General features: G+C 35.9%; 1 protein-coding gene across 1 annotated transcript in view; it reads left to right on the forward strand.

The window, feature by feature from the left end:
* Positions 1–17,081, forward strand: part of aff2.S (AF4/FMR2 family member 2 S homeolog) — a 309,129-nt gene that overhangs the window by 234,352 nt on the left and 57,696 nt on the right. Inside the window, exon 9 of the mRNA XM_018233013.2 lies at positions 6,486–6,523. Within this exon, the coding sequence (XP_018088502.1) occupies positions 6,486–6,523 (38 nt within the window). The remainder of the gene's footprint in view (positions 1–6,485; positions 6,524–17,081) is intronic.

A 17,081-nucleotide genomic window follows, 5' to 3' on the forward strand; every position in this document is an offset into this window, starting at 1 on the left:
TGTGGTTCTGAACATCTAATTATCGACTAAATATAAAGATAGATAGATAGATAGATAGATGAAAGATTTATAGATAGATAAATAGATAGATGATAGAGAGAAGAGAGATGATAGAGAAATAGTTAGATAGATGATAGCGAAATAGAGTAATATAGATAGATAGATTAATAGAGATAGATAGAAGATAGATAGATAGATAGATGATAGATAGATAGATAGATAGATATTGAGAGATGGATAGACAGATGATAGATTCATATATAGATTCCTTATAGATGATAGATAGATAGATAGATAGATAGATAGATAGATAGATAGATAGATATAGACAGAGAGATAGAAAGAGACAGATGATCGATTCATAGATAGATAGAAGATAGATAGATAGATATATTTCCTGCCTTTGTTTAATCTTAAGAGCACTAGTAATGGTCCCAAACTTTGAAATATAAATGTAATGTGGTTTCAAAAAAGTAAGACGTGCCAGAATCATATCCACTGAGAATTGTGTCTGTAATACCTAGGAGAATAAACTTCCACTTTAGCATTCTCTGAAACTTTTATTATTGCGTTTATGAGATATTATTACTACTATTCCAAAAACCCCTCTGTACATCGCTGCCCATAATCTTGATGATAGTGGGTTGCATTTGTGGCCTTTTCTTTAACGGTTGTATTTTATCAACAGACTAATGTTTCCTTCCTGATATTATCTATTCAGTCATAAACAGCATGAAATTAAAGGGCTTACAAGTGAAACACTGCCTGCTTCTCTCGCACATTGAAAGCATCTCGGATTGTTCCAAGCATTCCATTAAATATGCCTTATTTTGCTGTTTAATAGGGCTACTTGGATTAGAGGAACACTGTAAATTAGGGGTTAGATCTGGAATCAATTTTAATTTACAGCTGAGCAGCAGATATTGATGCTCTAATCACAGCTCAATGAAAGATCTAAAGATATAGATCTCAATTTCTTTTTCTTTTTCAATATGAGCAGCATAAACATTTTCAAATGTTTTTTTGCAAAGACGTGGGTACTGACATTTTTTATTTAATGGCTGTGTTTTAACTTTGGAGTTATTGGCCATAGATGCAAAGATTGAGAATTCGTACGATTTTTGGACCGTGTGTGGAGAGTTCCGACATTTTTCGTCCAGCGGAGATTGGTCGTTTGGTTGATCGGACAGGTTAAAAGATTTGTGTCGGCTGCGGGTAATATCTCTGCCAGGGGCAAAACATCGGCTGATCTGTTCTTTTACTACTTTTTTGATCGGAATGTTTAATGACAGGTCAGGAGATGGGGAAGCTCGATCGTAACATGATTAGTACGATCGGATCTTTGCGTCTATGGCCATCTTTATCTGCATCTTGACATATTTTAATTAAAAAAACCTTTCTAGGAATTATGCTGACTGTTATATATAGATCTTTGGTAGACATTTTAATGAAATCAAGTAAACATCTGTTTAGCATATCAGCAGGTAATCTCTACATCATTCAGCTAAGTTTTAAAACAGCTTGGCACAATTATTGCAACTCAGTGATTTATTTCTCAAAAACCACAATGTCAACAGCTACACAGCCTAGCTAGGCAGTATCATGCTACAATTTTCTCAGGGAAGTTTTGGGTTCTGTTCACCATAAGTTGCATGCATGCCATTGACATTAAAGGAAATTAACCCACCATAAATCCAAGCACGAATTCCCCAGAGGAATTTAAACTATTTAAAATCCCCCCCCAGATATTACTGCACTCATTGTTGGCTAATTACCCATATCATACATTTCTTATGTTAGACAAAACATATTAAAAAGCTAACTTTTAAACATATACTTTCTTGGTATAGTTAAGGTTCTCCTGTGCTACTTTCAGAAATCAAGATTGATAGGCTGAAGATAGTGAGCGACGAATCTGCCCCGTTTAGTTTTGCTGAAAATTTTTTTGATGTACAATGTAGCGAGACAATTTTTTTTGACTTGCAACAAATTTTTTCACCCATGGGAGTCTATGGGCGTCATTTTCGCAGTGAAACGTGGCGAAAGATTACGCTCATTACTAGCTGAACATGTTAAAATTGGTATTAAAACCACTGTGGCATATCATATCAACTGAGAGTATGATTATAAACATCAGAATATAGTGGTGTAATAAAATAGACTGTCATAAAGCAGGTCTAAAGTAGACTAGCACAAAGCACAGTTACTGTGGCAAATAATGAAAAAAATAAAAGGCAACAACCATCTGAGTAATATAAAGAACCTATTTTTAATTTTGGCTTTAAGTCATGACCCCCGTTTAAGCCAAAATCAATAAGTATTAATAATTATTATGATTATAATTAATTATCCTAAGAATACTTATTGTTAATAATATGCATTGATTTTATATTGATAATTAAGAGAAAACATAAACATTACAAAAAAGAAACATGAACATGAAACATTGTTTGCTTTGATTAGTTCCTTTTCATAAAAGCGATATGTGCAAATATTGTATATGAAGGAAGGGGGCTTAAGACCTTTACAATACATGAAGCAGCTCAAGCATGATCCACAATATTTTTGTTTGGGTATTTACCATCATACTTTTATGATGGCAATTATTAAAATTATCTTTTGTCATCTGAGACTTCCACTTAGTGGCCAGTGCTAGTCAAATACAGTTAATACGGTATTAATCTAGTGCAATAGGGTTGTTCTTCTGGATTGGACTAAGTAGAATTCTGTTTTTGGAACCCTCTCCCTAGACGGTCTGTCTAAAACCTCTATCCTGTGTTTTGCCATTTCCTAATATACTCGTGGCTAAGGATTTTACCTTCAGGTAGGGAGGTATGTAGGAAGGAGGAGATGTGACTCTTCGGCAAGCATAGTCTACCTATTGCTTCATAGAGTTTTACTGGAACAAGGATAAGGCAGAGCACACTCTTAAAAGCTTTTCAAAGGATAGCCCGGTGCACAGAGTAGAGGGTACGGCAGCCCCCAAACAGATACTTCAAGTAAAGATACACTGGCACACAGGACAGAGAGAGAGGAAATTCACAGCATGTCTTTTTTTTACATATTTACTTAAATGATCATTGAATCCTGCAGTTGGTATTTTGGTTTATTGAAACTTGAATTTCATGATTATGCATGATTCTTGGAAGGGGACTTGCCACAAGAACTCCAGCTGCTTTAACAGTTTGAGAGACTGTAGCCATTCTTCCATTGGTGCCCCCAGCTTTGTTGCTTAGCAACATTTTAATTCAAGAAGAATCGAAGAAGATGAAATCCCTGTGAAGAGGGAAGCAGAAATAAGAGGGCTGTTGACAGATGATCCAAGTTGTTTCTTCTAATATACTGTGAAGATCACTGGCTCTTTTCATGAATGATAAATGGACTGCACACAGATCAATGGGTTCAGCATTAAACTTGATCCTTGTTCTATGAATAAGGCAAGCACAGAAGCGTGGACATTTAGTAACTTGGATACTTCAGTATGACATGTGTGTTTCTTATCAGCACCTGCCCAAGATGAAATCGATCTAGGCATTGGTTAGTCTTTTCCGCTCTAAGTTAATTTAAAAAGTTTTCAGCCTGAAATTGTTTTGTGTCCTTTTTTGTTTTTGACCCTAAAGGCATATTGTTCTGCTTGAAAGTTCACTTGCACCAAAATGATCTTTACCTCTGCAACTAGGAAAATAGCATAGAATACTGAACAGAAATCAAAAGAGCCCAGATCAAAATCAGAATCTTGATATACTGTACAGCTATGTCCATATTGTTCTGTTACATAAACAAACATCTTAATAGATTTTAGAGAGTACAAATCATGCTTGTTCATATAAAATGATCCAGCCCTGTCAGGTTCCACTAGTAATTGCTTATTCCGTATTCATCAGCCTGTCTTGAGAGAAGCAGTAATACATTGTTAAATGTCTTCTGGTTAATTACAGTAGCTTGATCTCTTGTCAGGAATGGAGAAGTCAGTATGTGAATCATAAGGATAATTTCATGTCACTTTTCATTATGAGTTGGAGAGACTACCCGACTGTTCCACTAAGTAGTTCAGCAAATCCTACAGTGAGACTTTCAGTCACAGTTTTAAAGTGCTTAAGTAGGAAATTGTTCTGCATTCAAGATCCCATTAATTGGCAAAGAAAGGGCATTTCAATTTATTGCCTTTTAACATTTTAAAATGCCATAAAATAATTACTGAATGAAACATAAATATGTGTCTAGAAACACTGCTAACATGGATAGCTCTTATATGAGGGTAAACTTTTTTTTTTGTATATATATTTCTAATTTTGAAATACTAGTGGTTATTTGAACATGCAAATTTGTTGGTGATATTAAAAAAAAGTGCAGTTCTCTGCTTTATCAGATACAAGGTCTTCTTATCAGCATGTTTTTTGTGACAATTTTACCTGCAGTTTCCATCAGACATACAGAAGACAGTAGTGAATTACAGATTTAGATAAAAAAAAGGCAGAGCATTTCCCTCTTGCTCAAGGTCAAACAGATATAGTATTTGATATGTGCTTTATACTTTAGCGTTAGAGAAATTATGGAAACTATCCATGCAGGCATAAGCTTGACTCCTGCACTCTTTTTGTAGTTCAGCATATTCCTTACAGGCGTATGTGTGAACCTTTAAAAACCTTTCCTTTTTTCAACTTTTTAACTGAATAGAGCTTTGGTTGAACATACATTTTGCTTACTGTTTAAATATATCTATGTTTTTTGTGCTTGCATGCACTAAACTAGGGCAATATATGAAAATCAAAGTAAAGTCACATTCTACTTTCTGTCCCTGTTAGCAAGGTCATAATAAATCAGCAGTCCAATGAGAAGCACCCGTTATAAACAAACACCTCCCTTCCTCCACTTCCAGCCTGCTTGGTTGTAAGTTAATGAGCTACTCATTATACATAGGTTTTTTTAACTGAACCAGTGATTTATTTTGACCTTTCTCATAGGCAAAGGAAGTAGAATATTCATTTTCAAATACTGACCTTACTGACCTTAAATCAGAATCAAATCTATAGGAAAATACTATATCCATTGCTATCTATTCATTAAACTATGTTGAAAAGGGGGTAAACTTCCCTCTTAATATATAACATCTTTATAGGTTTAACCATATGCAAGCAAGTCAACAGTTTTTAAAATGTGAAGCTAGTTTGAAAGCATTTACAGCCTAACAATGATCCTGATTTAGATTAACCTTATTTAGATGTAACCAGGGTCTATTCTTACAAAAAAAAAAGTGATTTTGTGTAGAATGGGGCATGACTGCAGCCTGATGATTGTCTTGTTTTTGTTTTTTTTTTAAATGTTGGAATGTATAAGAGATTTCAGGTTTGCTGGTCTCTAGTCCTAAGAAAAAGATGACTTTATGCTACAACAGTGATAAGAACAATGAGATTACGCACATGTGATCTGCAAAAGACAAATAAAAAATTGTCATGAACTAGTCTCAGAAGATTTAAATGATTGCATAAATCTGATCAATGCTTTAATTTGTAGACCAGTTAAAATGTATTTCCTGTCTCTTACCTTTGTCCACAAAGATATGGATGCAGTAAATATATCTGATGTACTGGACAATAGGGGGGTTATGGGATAAGTCCCGAAGAGATCTTGATCTACGCTGGGTTTCGTGCAAAAATCTGAAGATTTTGTGGTTTTCGGGCAGAAAATTAGAAAAATTAGCCCGATTCGAGTTTTCATACGATTTTCATGATTTTTTCGAATTTCTATCCCCGCACTGGAATTTTTTTGGAAAATATATTAATAAATAAGGGGAAATAACCCATGTGGATTTGATTGGAGTATATTTCAGAAAAATTAGATAAATTTGGATTTTGATAAATAACCCCCTAGGTGTATCTAGAGAAAGCCGGCCACCCCCCCCCAAGTGTGCACCAGACCATGCAACGGAGAGAGCAATGGAGAGGAGGGGGGAGAACACGACGGTGGGAGGGAGATGAACGTGATAGAAGGGAGGGTGACAGGAATGTAGGGGAGAGCAATGGGTGGGTGTCAGAGGGAAGGAAGGGGAGTAAGGGGTGCAAACCCAACTAGGAGTAGGCAGAAGTCAATTTTAGAGATATCTGCCCAGTGCCCCCCTATCATTGCGCCCTAGGCATCTGCCTCTTCTGCCTACCCCTAGTTCTGACCCTGCTTCAATATTTAACTTTGCAGTCTTGACATGTAGTTACATTTTATATTTACAAATTACATTTTCGCTTTGCAACTAACTTTTGCTTTCAAAAACATTTTAATTCAGGGTTCTTGTTTAACCAGTTTGTGCTTACCTTGTTTTTCTATTCAGTACCTTGACACAAGATTTCAGTCTGACAGGAAAACATTCTTTTCCTTTAGTTCCAAGCACCCTGATAAATAGTGGTTAATTTTGAAATAATTAAGAGTTGACCCTAGTGACATTGTCTAACATGAATCTAATGTTCATAATGCTGTATCACTTCATTTCACAGGCAAATGAAAAAACAAAACCAAGAAACATTCCAGTAAGGTAAGTCTCCATGCATGTCTAACATAATATATGTGTTAATGAGGACTGGTATTTTTACAGTTAAAAAACGTTTGAAACATCACTTAGCACATGTAAGTGCTAATGTGGAAGGCAGAGTGGCACCTTGTTACGGCATCAACACTCTCTAACTTGCTTACACATTATGGGACTGGTAGATGGTAAGACAGCAGATGCCTACATGTCTCCTTCCACCTGCCCCTTATGAATACAGCACTGTCAAATGCAGGCAGCCTTGTATTTATGGGGGCAGAAGCAGTTTTCATTTCAAAGTGCAGAGTCCTCTGATCATTTATGTAGTGTGGAAGGATTAGGGTTAGTGTGGAAGGCAAGATGCAAAGTGCAAAAATTAGTAGATTGCATCCATTTTCTCCTTCCCTTCACAGTTCAGGTTTTAGCTGAGTCTATGTTTGGTATGTCCCATCCACGAGGAAACCAATTAGCATGCATACTTAAAGCATTACATTTTCTTTTACATGAAACATTTTTCTTCTCTCCTCCTCCCTTTAAAATGTTTTTCTTCTCTAACTAAATGAGCTATTGTAGCTTCACAATTTTTTTACTGTAACATGTAAAAATCAATAGCTAATCAAAGCCTTTTAGGACTTATCGATAACATTTGTATCATAAATGTAGTAAGTAAGTAAACCACCCAGAGGCAAATTGCTGTGAAACAGTTATGTGTTATAAATGTTATTACATACAACCAGTAAAATTGTCAAGTATATAATGTGCAGCCAACCACTAAACATTAAATTAAAGTGTAGAATTTAAACACCTTTTTATATGACATCTTTATTGCAACTTCCCCTGTATGATTATCATTTTGAGGTGACTAAAGATAAGCATTTCACTGTAGATTTAAATATATGGGGCTATGCCAATATTTTATAGCAATACCTGTACCTGTACCTGTACCTATGTTAAAAAAATATTTTGTACAGATACTATATGTGTTTGCATATATTTGAACACAAATTATGGTACAATCATATCTTTCATATAGTAGATACAAATAGAACATCTTATCTGGAGTGCATCTTTTGTTCATTGCCATTGCCTCCTACTGATTTGTTTTAAAAGTATACACCTACTTTTAAAAGATATTTATAGGGTTATTTACAAAAATCACAAAATTTCTCACTATTTTCTTAAAGAGATTCTGTCACGCTTTATATGATGTAATTTTTTTTATATCTAAATTACATTGTTTACACCTTATACTTTGACAGTATAAGGGCATCTCTGCAACATATTAAGTGGGAAATGCTTTTCACAGGGTTAAACACAGAACAAAAATGGGAAGTCTTTTAAATGCTGCTTAATAAATATACTTGTCAGTATATTCCACTTGTACGCAAGGAACGTCGTTGCAAAGCAAAACCTTTTTTGGTTCAATAGAAGTGTTGGTGTTGAGGTGGGTAAGAAAAGACGTGCTTTTAAGGCTTTCAAGTTAGACAGCCGAATCATTTATAAGGTACAAGGAGGCCAATAAATCATGCAAAGAAGCTATAAGGCAAGCTAAAATTGATATAGAAAAGGATATTGCGATCTCTTACTTACATGCACATGACAAACTGTGAAAGTGTAGAAATATGATAAAAAGTTAGCCTTCAGGCTCTACCCCCAACACCCCCCCCCCCCTCTTCCCACCCTTTTCTTCCTTTTCTATTTTCTTTCTCCTGTGACGTTAATGGTTCTAGCTACCTTTCGAAACTGTTTTACTGGTGATATGTATGCTAACATATCTGACTGTTGAACAGATGTGATTTTTTCATATATGTTTATTGTATGCTTACCTATTCTATGTGAATAAAAATTTTCTTTGAATACAAAAAAAAAGAAAAAACTCAATAAAATCGGTTCGGAAAAAAAAAAAGAAAAGGATATTGCAGCAAGCAGTAAGCAGTAAAAAAAAAATCCAAAATTATTTTTTAAATATGTTAATAGTAAAAAAATGAAGCAGGAAGGGGTGGGACCCTTACTATCAGAGGGGGGTCAGCTGGTTGATGAAAACAAAATAAAAGCGCAGATTCTGAACTCATATTTTTCATCTGTCTACACAAACGAGGAACCAGTAAGTGAAGTTTTCCTTCTTAAAAGTCCCAATTCTAGTAATACAACTAATGATGCATGGTTCACACATGAGGAAATTCAAAAGAGACTAGAACATGTTAAGATTAACAAAGGTCCGGGGCCAGATGGTATTCATCCCAGGGTACTTAGCGAGCTTAGCTCTGTGATTGCCAAATCTCTTTACTTAATTTTTCAGGATTCATTGAGATCTGGCATAGTGCAGAGAGACTGGCGAATTGCTAATGTGGTGCCTGTATTCAAAAAAGGATCCTGTTCTCAGCCTCAAAACTATAGGCCAGTTAGTCTGACGTCAGTGGTAGGAAAGCTTTTCGAAGGGTTAATAAAGTATAAGATACTGGACTTCATAGCAAATCATAATACTATGAGTTTGTGCCAGCATGGTTTTATGCGTAATAGATCTTGCCAGACTAACTTAATTTCTTTTCATGAGACGGTAAGTAGAGACCTCGATTCTGGAATGGCAGTGGATGTGATTTAATTAGACTTTGCTAAAGTATTTGATACAGTGCCACACAAAAGGTTACTGGTTAAATTAAGAAAAGTTGGCCTGGAACATAGTATTTGTACCTGGATAGAGAACTGGTTAAAAGATAGCCTAGAAAGAGTGGTGGTAAATGGAACATTTTCTAATTGGACCAGTGTTGTTAGTGGAGTACCACAGGGCTCTGTACTAGGTCCCTTGTTTTTCAACTTGTTTATTAATGACCTGGAGGTGGACATTGAAAGTACTGTTTCTATTTTTGCAGATGATACTAAATTGTGCAGAATATAGGTTCCATGCAGGATGCTGCCACTTTGCAGAGTGATTTGTCTAAGTTGGAAAACTGGGCAGCAAACTGGAAAATGAGGTTCAATGTTGATAAATGCAAGGTTATGCACTTTGGCAAAAATAATATAAATGCAAGTTATACACTAAATGGCAGTGTGTTGGGAGTTTCCTTAAATGAGAAGGATCTAGGGGTCTTTGTAGATAACACATTGTCTAATTCTGGGCAGTGTCATTTTGTGGCTACTAAAGCAAATAAAGTTCTGTCTTGCATAAAAAGGGCATAAACTCAAAGGATGAAAACATAATTATGCCTCTTTATAGGTCCCTGGTAAGGCCTCATATGGAGTATGCAGTGCAGTTTTGGACTGCAGTCCTTAAGAGGGATATAAATGAGCTGGAGAGAGTGCAGAGACGTGCAACTAAATTGGTTGGAGGGATGGAGGACTTAAATTATGAGGGTAGACTGTCAAGGTTGGGGTTGTTTTCTCTGGAAAAAAGGCGCTTGCGAGGGGACATGATTACACTTTACAAGTACATTAGAGGACATTATAGACAAATAGCAGGGGACCTTTTTACCCATAAAGTGGATCACCATACCAGAGGCCACCCCTTTAGAGTAGAAGAAAAGAACTTTCATTTGAAGCAACGTAGGCGGTTCTTCACCGTCAGGACAGTGAGGTTGTGGAATGCACTGCCGGGTGATGTGATGGCTGATTCAGTTAATGCCTTTAAGAATGGCTTGGATGATTTTTAGAAAGACATAATATCAAAGGCTATTGTGATACTAAGCTCTATAGTTAGTATAGGTATGGGTATATAGAATCCCAATATTAGTTGTAATATTGGCGTGTAGGCAGCCATCTCAGGTTATTTTCCATGGTCATGTGCTTTCAGATAGAGCCAGCACTTTAGGATGGAATTGCTTTCTGGCAGCCAGTTTTTTCTCCTACTCCTCAATATAACTGAAGGTGTTGCAGTGGGACCTGGACCTATTGAGGGCTGTTCTTAGATCTACCAGGCAGCTGTTATCTGGTTACTTTCCAATTGTTCTTTTGTTAGGTCCTGGGGGGAAAGGGTGGCGGTGATATCACTTCAACTTGCAGTAAAGAGTGAATGAAGTTTATCAGAGCACAAGTCACATGACTGGGGGCAGCTGGGAAACAATATGTCTAGCCCAATGTCAGATTTCAAAATTAAATATAAAAAAAAATATGTTTGCTCTTTTGAGAAATGGATTTCAGTGCAGAATTCCGCTGAATCAGCATTATTAACTGACGTGTTTGGAGAAAAAAATATTTTTTCCCATGACAGTATCCCTTTTAAAATCACTTCAACCAAACTCCCAGCCACATTTTTACCAAATTTTTCAATAAATAAGAAAGTACCGAATAGACTACCGAATAGGCATTATAATCAAATAATCAAATTTTTTAAAAATGATTTTTTCTCCTTTTTCTCTGTAATAATAAAACAGTAGCTTGTACTTGAGCCAAACTAAAATATAATTAATCCTTATTGGAAACAAAACCAGCCTGTTGGGGTTATTTAATGTTTATATTATTTTCTAGTAGTCTTAAGGTATGAAGATCCAAATTACAGAAAGACCCATTATCCGGAAACCCCCAGGTCCCGAGCATTCTGGATAACAGGTCCCAAACCTGTACTACCTACTCCTGTCTGGAGGCTAACAAAACGCACAGTTTCCCTTTCTAACATGCCTTTCAGCTATACTGACCCTGACGTACAAAACACAACAAAGGTATTCACCTGTTCAGTACACTGTGGCTTCTATCAGAGCAGTTTCCCTGAGGAGCTCCCACTTCCTCTAAGGGTAGAGCGCCACAAGCTTGTTTCGCTGGATCGACGGCTGCCGACAAAACGCCCAGCGACAAGTCGGATGGAGTCAAACGCGTGAAGATATAATTGGCCTGAATGAAAAGTCGGAGCTAACAACTACATGGTCCGACTATCGGATGAAGATGCTGCTTTCTGCATCCACATCCGACGGTCGTGTTGCGTCGGATGTAATGTAGTTGTTACTTTCGACTTTTCATTCAGTTCAATTATATCTTCACTAGTGCGTCCCAGCAGCTAGGTTAATTGTAAGCCCATGCACATGCTTGCCTGACAGGAGTTGCTGGCAGAAATATTGCTTCTTTTGCCTACAAAATCCCTCACTCTGCCACACCTTTAAAATGTTGACCAGAAAAATCTGCCTTTTTATAACTTACTCCCTTAAAGTCAGACTTATTTACTTCTTCACTTCACTACTACTTCACTTATTTACTTATTCTACTGTTCAGTACTATTACAGTACTGAACAGAAAAAGCCCCATTGTACTTTCATTATTTTTATGTAATGGTTTTAAAATACAAACATTTTTGCTCTCTGCTACTGGGTTCAACCAGGGAGCTGTTTCAATGCTAGATGCATATTTTTCATTAACTATGTTGCAAAGTGGCTTATTTTATTATATAGCTGCAAGATAAGCACACTTTGTTACTGACTATAGATGCCATTTACCTTGTTGTTGTCTGTGCAAACTACAGATGGAGCTCTGGCTATACCAATCATTTATTCATATATAAACAATATATTTTCTAAGCTGGATACCTAGGCATTCATATGGTTATAAAATCTTTTGATGTGGGTTATTGTGAAAAATCATTTGGGATAGCCAGAGCACCATTTGTAGTTTGTTGGCTATTTTCACAATGAAATTGTTGAATTAAAACATAGCTCTTAAATGTGAGATTCTACTTCTAGTTAATTATTCACCATAGTAATTTCCAGAGTTAACTTTTCAGGGATGAGATTGTGGTGGGTCCACATATCACAACTAGCAAATCATAGAAAATATATTGATTTGGTAACCGGCTGTTTTAATATTAATATATCCATGTGTGGTCTTCTTTTTTTTCTATAAGTAATTCTGAAATAATTTGAAATAGTGACTTTTTACTGAATAAGTCATTCTTAGAGATAAGAAGTAATTTTGCACGAATCTAGAATCTCTATTAATAAAAAAAAAAGCCAAGAATAAAACATAAATCGAATGAAAGACATAAGAAAGTGTTTTGTTTCATCCTACTCATTTCAGCTGATTAAATTGCCTGTGAATTAGCCCTTCTGCTTAACCAGCTGCTTACTCACCTGAGCCTCCCCACCTTATGGTTAGAAGTGTTAAACCAATGTTAGTATTCTGCTTTGACTTCTATCCTAGTTATTATATATAAAAGACACCGTTTTCTACTCTACTTTTTTTTTTTTTACTACTTACCGATGAGATAAATTAGATCTAGAAATCACAGCTTGTGTAGCTCATCACATATTATTTGTTAAAACTCATTTCTCATATTAAAACGTGTGAGAGTGCAATTCCACAAATGCAAATTGCTTTGGCAAAGTGCCACATGCTAATATGTTGAGTTGAATGTAAGTGCTTTTGACAGCTGTTTCGAGCATAAAAAAAAACAGAGTTGCCATTAATGTTGAGTTTTCAAGTTTATTCTTTTTTTGCCATAGAGCCTGTGTTTTAGTTTATATTTTACATGATATAACACTTTTTGGTTTGTTAAATAAGGTGTAATATAGCCCCCTACAGATATAAGTCACCAGGGAATTCTGTAGGTCATAACTTGACGTAAAATATCTGCAATGTAATTGTAATGATCCTATTATGTTTCATGACTGTGATCCTATGTAAGGGAAAAACATTTTCCCATTATTAAGTAATTGTATACCTTTTGGAGTGCCATGTGAATTTACTTTATTTCTTAATAGATAAAGTAGGAACAAGTAAATTTACTTGGTTGTCATAAGTTATCAAAGTAGTTGAAAACATTGAAAGGTCTCGAACATGCATTTCTCTGTCTGTAGCTAACTCCAGCATCCATATCAAGTGCCATATGTTACAGAGTGGATATATACAAACAAATTAAATGTATAGCACTATATACATGTAGGAACCCATAGGGTTAGAATGCCCATATGGCTTTAAATTCCATACCCTTCCTCCTTTTCCCTAGTTGCTGGGCAAAAGCCCATGTATCTAGTGTTATACTTTCACCTATCCAGTTATTGGCCAAGAGGTGTAATGAACACTTCCTACCACACTTCAATATAGTGTTTGGAAAGGGGTGGATCTTCCTCTTTGCCTGCTGGTGTCCACATTGATTGGTTGTTCCCATTGAGCCTGGGTGCACCAAGGTCCAGTAATGCCTTTAGCTCTAGAGGGACCAGTACCTCTAGTGTCTGAGTCTGGGACCACAGAACCCCGTGAACGAGGTTAGCTAGAAACAGGTTATATTTGTCATAGACTCTCTAGGAGCATAAGATAGAGAGTACAGATAGTAACAGCAGCTTTGTGCTCCATCAAGGATCTGTAGCATGGAGTAGCTTCCCAAGGCTCCTAGATTGCCTTTAGTGAAGGAACCACAGTGGATAGGGCAGCAGGCTTAGACTTCTTCTCCCCGACCACTCCACTGGGATCCAGACCACTTAAAGGTATATCTGCCTGGTGATGTTCCTTACTGCTTTACTACCATGCCTGTGGGAGTCACATTCCTCAGCTGTATCATCTTTTGCCTGTTTCAGCACTGCAAATAATACTTGCATATACCTCCTGACTGTAAGTAAACCTGTGGTCATTTGTCTAGAACAAATAAACTTGTTACTCCTTTGTTTCACCATAAAAACCTCCTGGTGTCCATTATTCATATTTTTATTGCACATTTGCCTGAAGTTGTAGTTATACCACATCCTACCTGAAATCTTCCACTTAGCGACATGTCACATGTAATTGATTGAAGAATATATGTCATGCAGAGGTACAGGTACCAATACTGGCCTAGCCACACACCAGCAATATACTTTCAAACAAAAATAGAACAACAGTACCTTATTGTGCTTCAAACGGGGTATTCCCAACTTTTAATGCAAGGTGCTTCAGACACTGCACACCCGAATAAAAGTTTCGGACCCAAATGGCCTTTCCTCAGTGTTCAAACTGGCAAGATCCACCAGCAGCCTGACTCCCCTACAATATTTTTCAAGGGCAAACTGCTCCAACCATACCTGTTGAATATAATGTAAAATAATGTTGCCTACAGTATGTAATCATAGTAATTCACTTAAGGCCTCACTGAAAAGTAAAGGAGAGCTAAAAAACATAAAAACAATGCCTAATGTTTATTTATCAATGAATTACAATTGACTGTAGAATAAATGTAGAAAAACAAAAGTTTTGCAATTTTAAATTTGCTAGTACAATATTTTCTTCTAATTCTTTACCCCTCTAATTTCCGAAGGAATTTTTCATTACAAAATTACCTCTGGAAGTGAAACACACTCCAGAGGAAAGTAATATGGGTACAAATAAGCTGTGTGTGCCAGTGCCATGTTATTGAGGCCAATACACATATACTTTGCAATCTGTCTGTGCTTTCAAGCAGAAAATCCATTAGCATCCTTCTGGTAGGGTAGAAAAATAGGCATATTAAAGTCATGGCATCTCAATTGTTGTTAGAACTATCTGGATAACAGGTCAAAAATCAAACTGCATCTTTTAGCATAAGCAATAAAGACATTGTTACTGGTGTCAGGCAGTTTGGGGTTTATACTTCTAGAGGTCGATGTAAAACACAGAAACTAATGAGTAAGTATGGGAGTTTAAATGATTAATGTGTTACAGCAGAAGCTAAAGGCATACAGTATCTGCAATTTATTGGCTTGTTTTGTGCATTGATACATGGGTGGTATGCCTAAATCTTTTTTTAGTGACTGTTTATTTTGGTTCACAATTACCTAGTTATTTACAACCAGCTGCCCACAAATTAAAGCAAATGATTAATCCTATTTATTATGCTAAAGCGTCACTGTAAGCCTTGTATTTTTAATGAATAGTTGGTAGGCAAAATAAGCAGTACATTTGTCTTCATTGCTTGCAGAAATTGGCAGGGTGACACAAGTAGAATGGTGTGTATTCATCTAGCATTCCAAAACCCAAGGCTACTTTTTAGTGCCCATTGTTATCCTGTTGGGTTTACTGTCTATTACAAAAAATGTTTTGAATCTACACCCCCCCTCCTCCCAGTAGTCCTCGCTTCAGGAAATCCTCCCAGCAGAACAGTTAACAAACATGCTTTGTAACAGAGCACACAGGGCAAGATGAAGTATTCTTTGTCCAACATTGTTTGTTGCATTCTGACTTAGGGAAAATAAAATTGAATATCAAAGTGGAAGAGATGGGCCCTTTCATACTCACTTTTAATTGGACCAATGATTGTTTGAATTCATATTTTAAAGATATACTTTACATACAATTTTGCTGAAAATTTTATTTTGAGAGACAAGAAGAAAATTAACAAGCTTTTCAGCTATAAATGTTTTTTGTTACATTTACATGCTATTCTACTGGAAAAAAACAAACAATAAAGACAAATATGTCTACTCTAATTAGACTATTTAAACATTTAAAAAGCAAGATTAAACAAATGGATTGGTGTCTGCCTTTCTTATTTTTGTAGGTGGGGGGAGGAAATGCATATAAAAAGAAGAGGATGGAATAAGTAAAGAGAAAAGCTTTTGTTGGATATGTTCTAATCATGAGGGGGGCAATTTTGTGGGGCTTATAAGTCAGGTTCAAGCAAGAACATATTACAGATATGGGTTCCTTTATCCAGAAATCTATTATATAAAACATATTATACAAAAATTTACAGGAAAGCCATCTCCCATTGACTCAATTTTAATCAAAACATTTAAATGTTTCTTTTTTCTCTTTAATAATAAAACAAAACATTGTACATGTATGGGATCTGTTATCCAGAAAGCTTGAATTATGGGAAGATCATTTCCCATAGACTCCATTTTAAGCCAAAAAAAATATAATTCATGTTAATTAATGTTATATTAAAACAGTGTACTTGATCACAAGGAATATATAATTACCCCTTATTTAAGGCTAAATAATCCTATTACATAGTAACAAAGTAACATAGTAAGTAAGGTTGAAAAAAGACACATGTCCATCTTTTTTTTTTTTTTTTTAACTAACTATCTGCCAGTTGATCCAGAGGAAGGCAAAAAAACCCATCTGAAGCCTCTCCAATTTGCCTTAGAGGGGGAAAAATTCCTTCCTGACTCCAAAATGGCAATCGGACTAGTCCCTGGATCAACTTGGGCTATGAGCTATTTCCCATAACCCTGTATTCCCTCACTTGCTAAAAAGCTATCCAACCCCTTCTTAAAGTTATCTAATGTATCAGCCTGTACAACTGATTCAGGGAGAGAATTCCACATCTTCACAGCTCTCACTGTAAAAAACCCCTTCCGAATATTTAACCTCTTTTCTTCTAATCGGAATGGGTTTCTTCTAATCGGAATGGGGGTTTATATAAAAGCCAACATAATCCTTAAATACTTAGGACCTGTTTTTTTTTCAGATATGAGGGATATATCTGTAATTTAGAGCATGATCCTTTAAATTGGGCCATGTATATGGATTTATGCTGGTAAAGTTAAGTTACAAGTTCTGCCCATATTCTTCCGATAGTCTGTACTGCCCCTGTTCTGGAGATTTCTGGATAAAACATATCATTATTATACTGTAAATGCCATAACTGTATATAAAGTTAGGAAGTTATAAAGACTGTAAACTATACAAATGTAAT

Source organism: Xenopus laevis, chromosome 8S, assembly GCF_017654675.1.
Source record: "Xenopus laevis strain J_2021 chromosome 8S, Xenopus_laevis_v10.1, whole genome shotgun sequence".
NCBI classification, from domain to species: Eukaryota; Metazoa; Chordata; class Amphibia; order Anura; family Pipidae; genus Xenopus; species Xenopus laevis.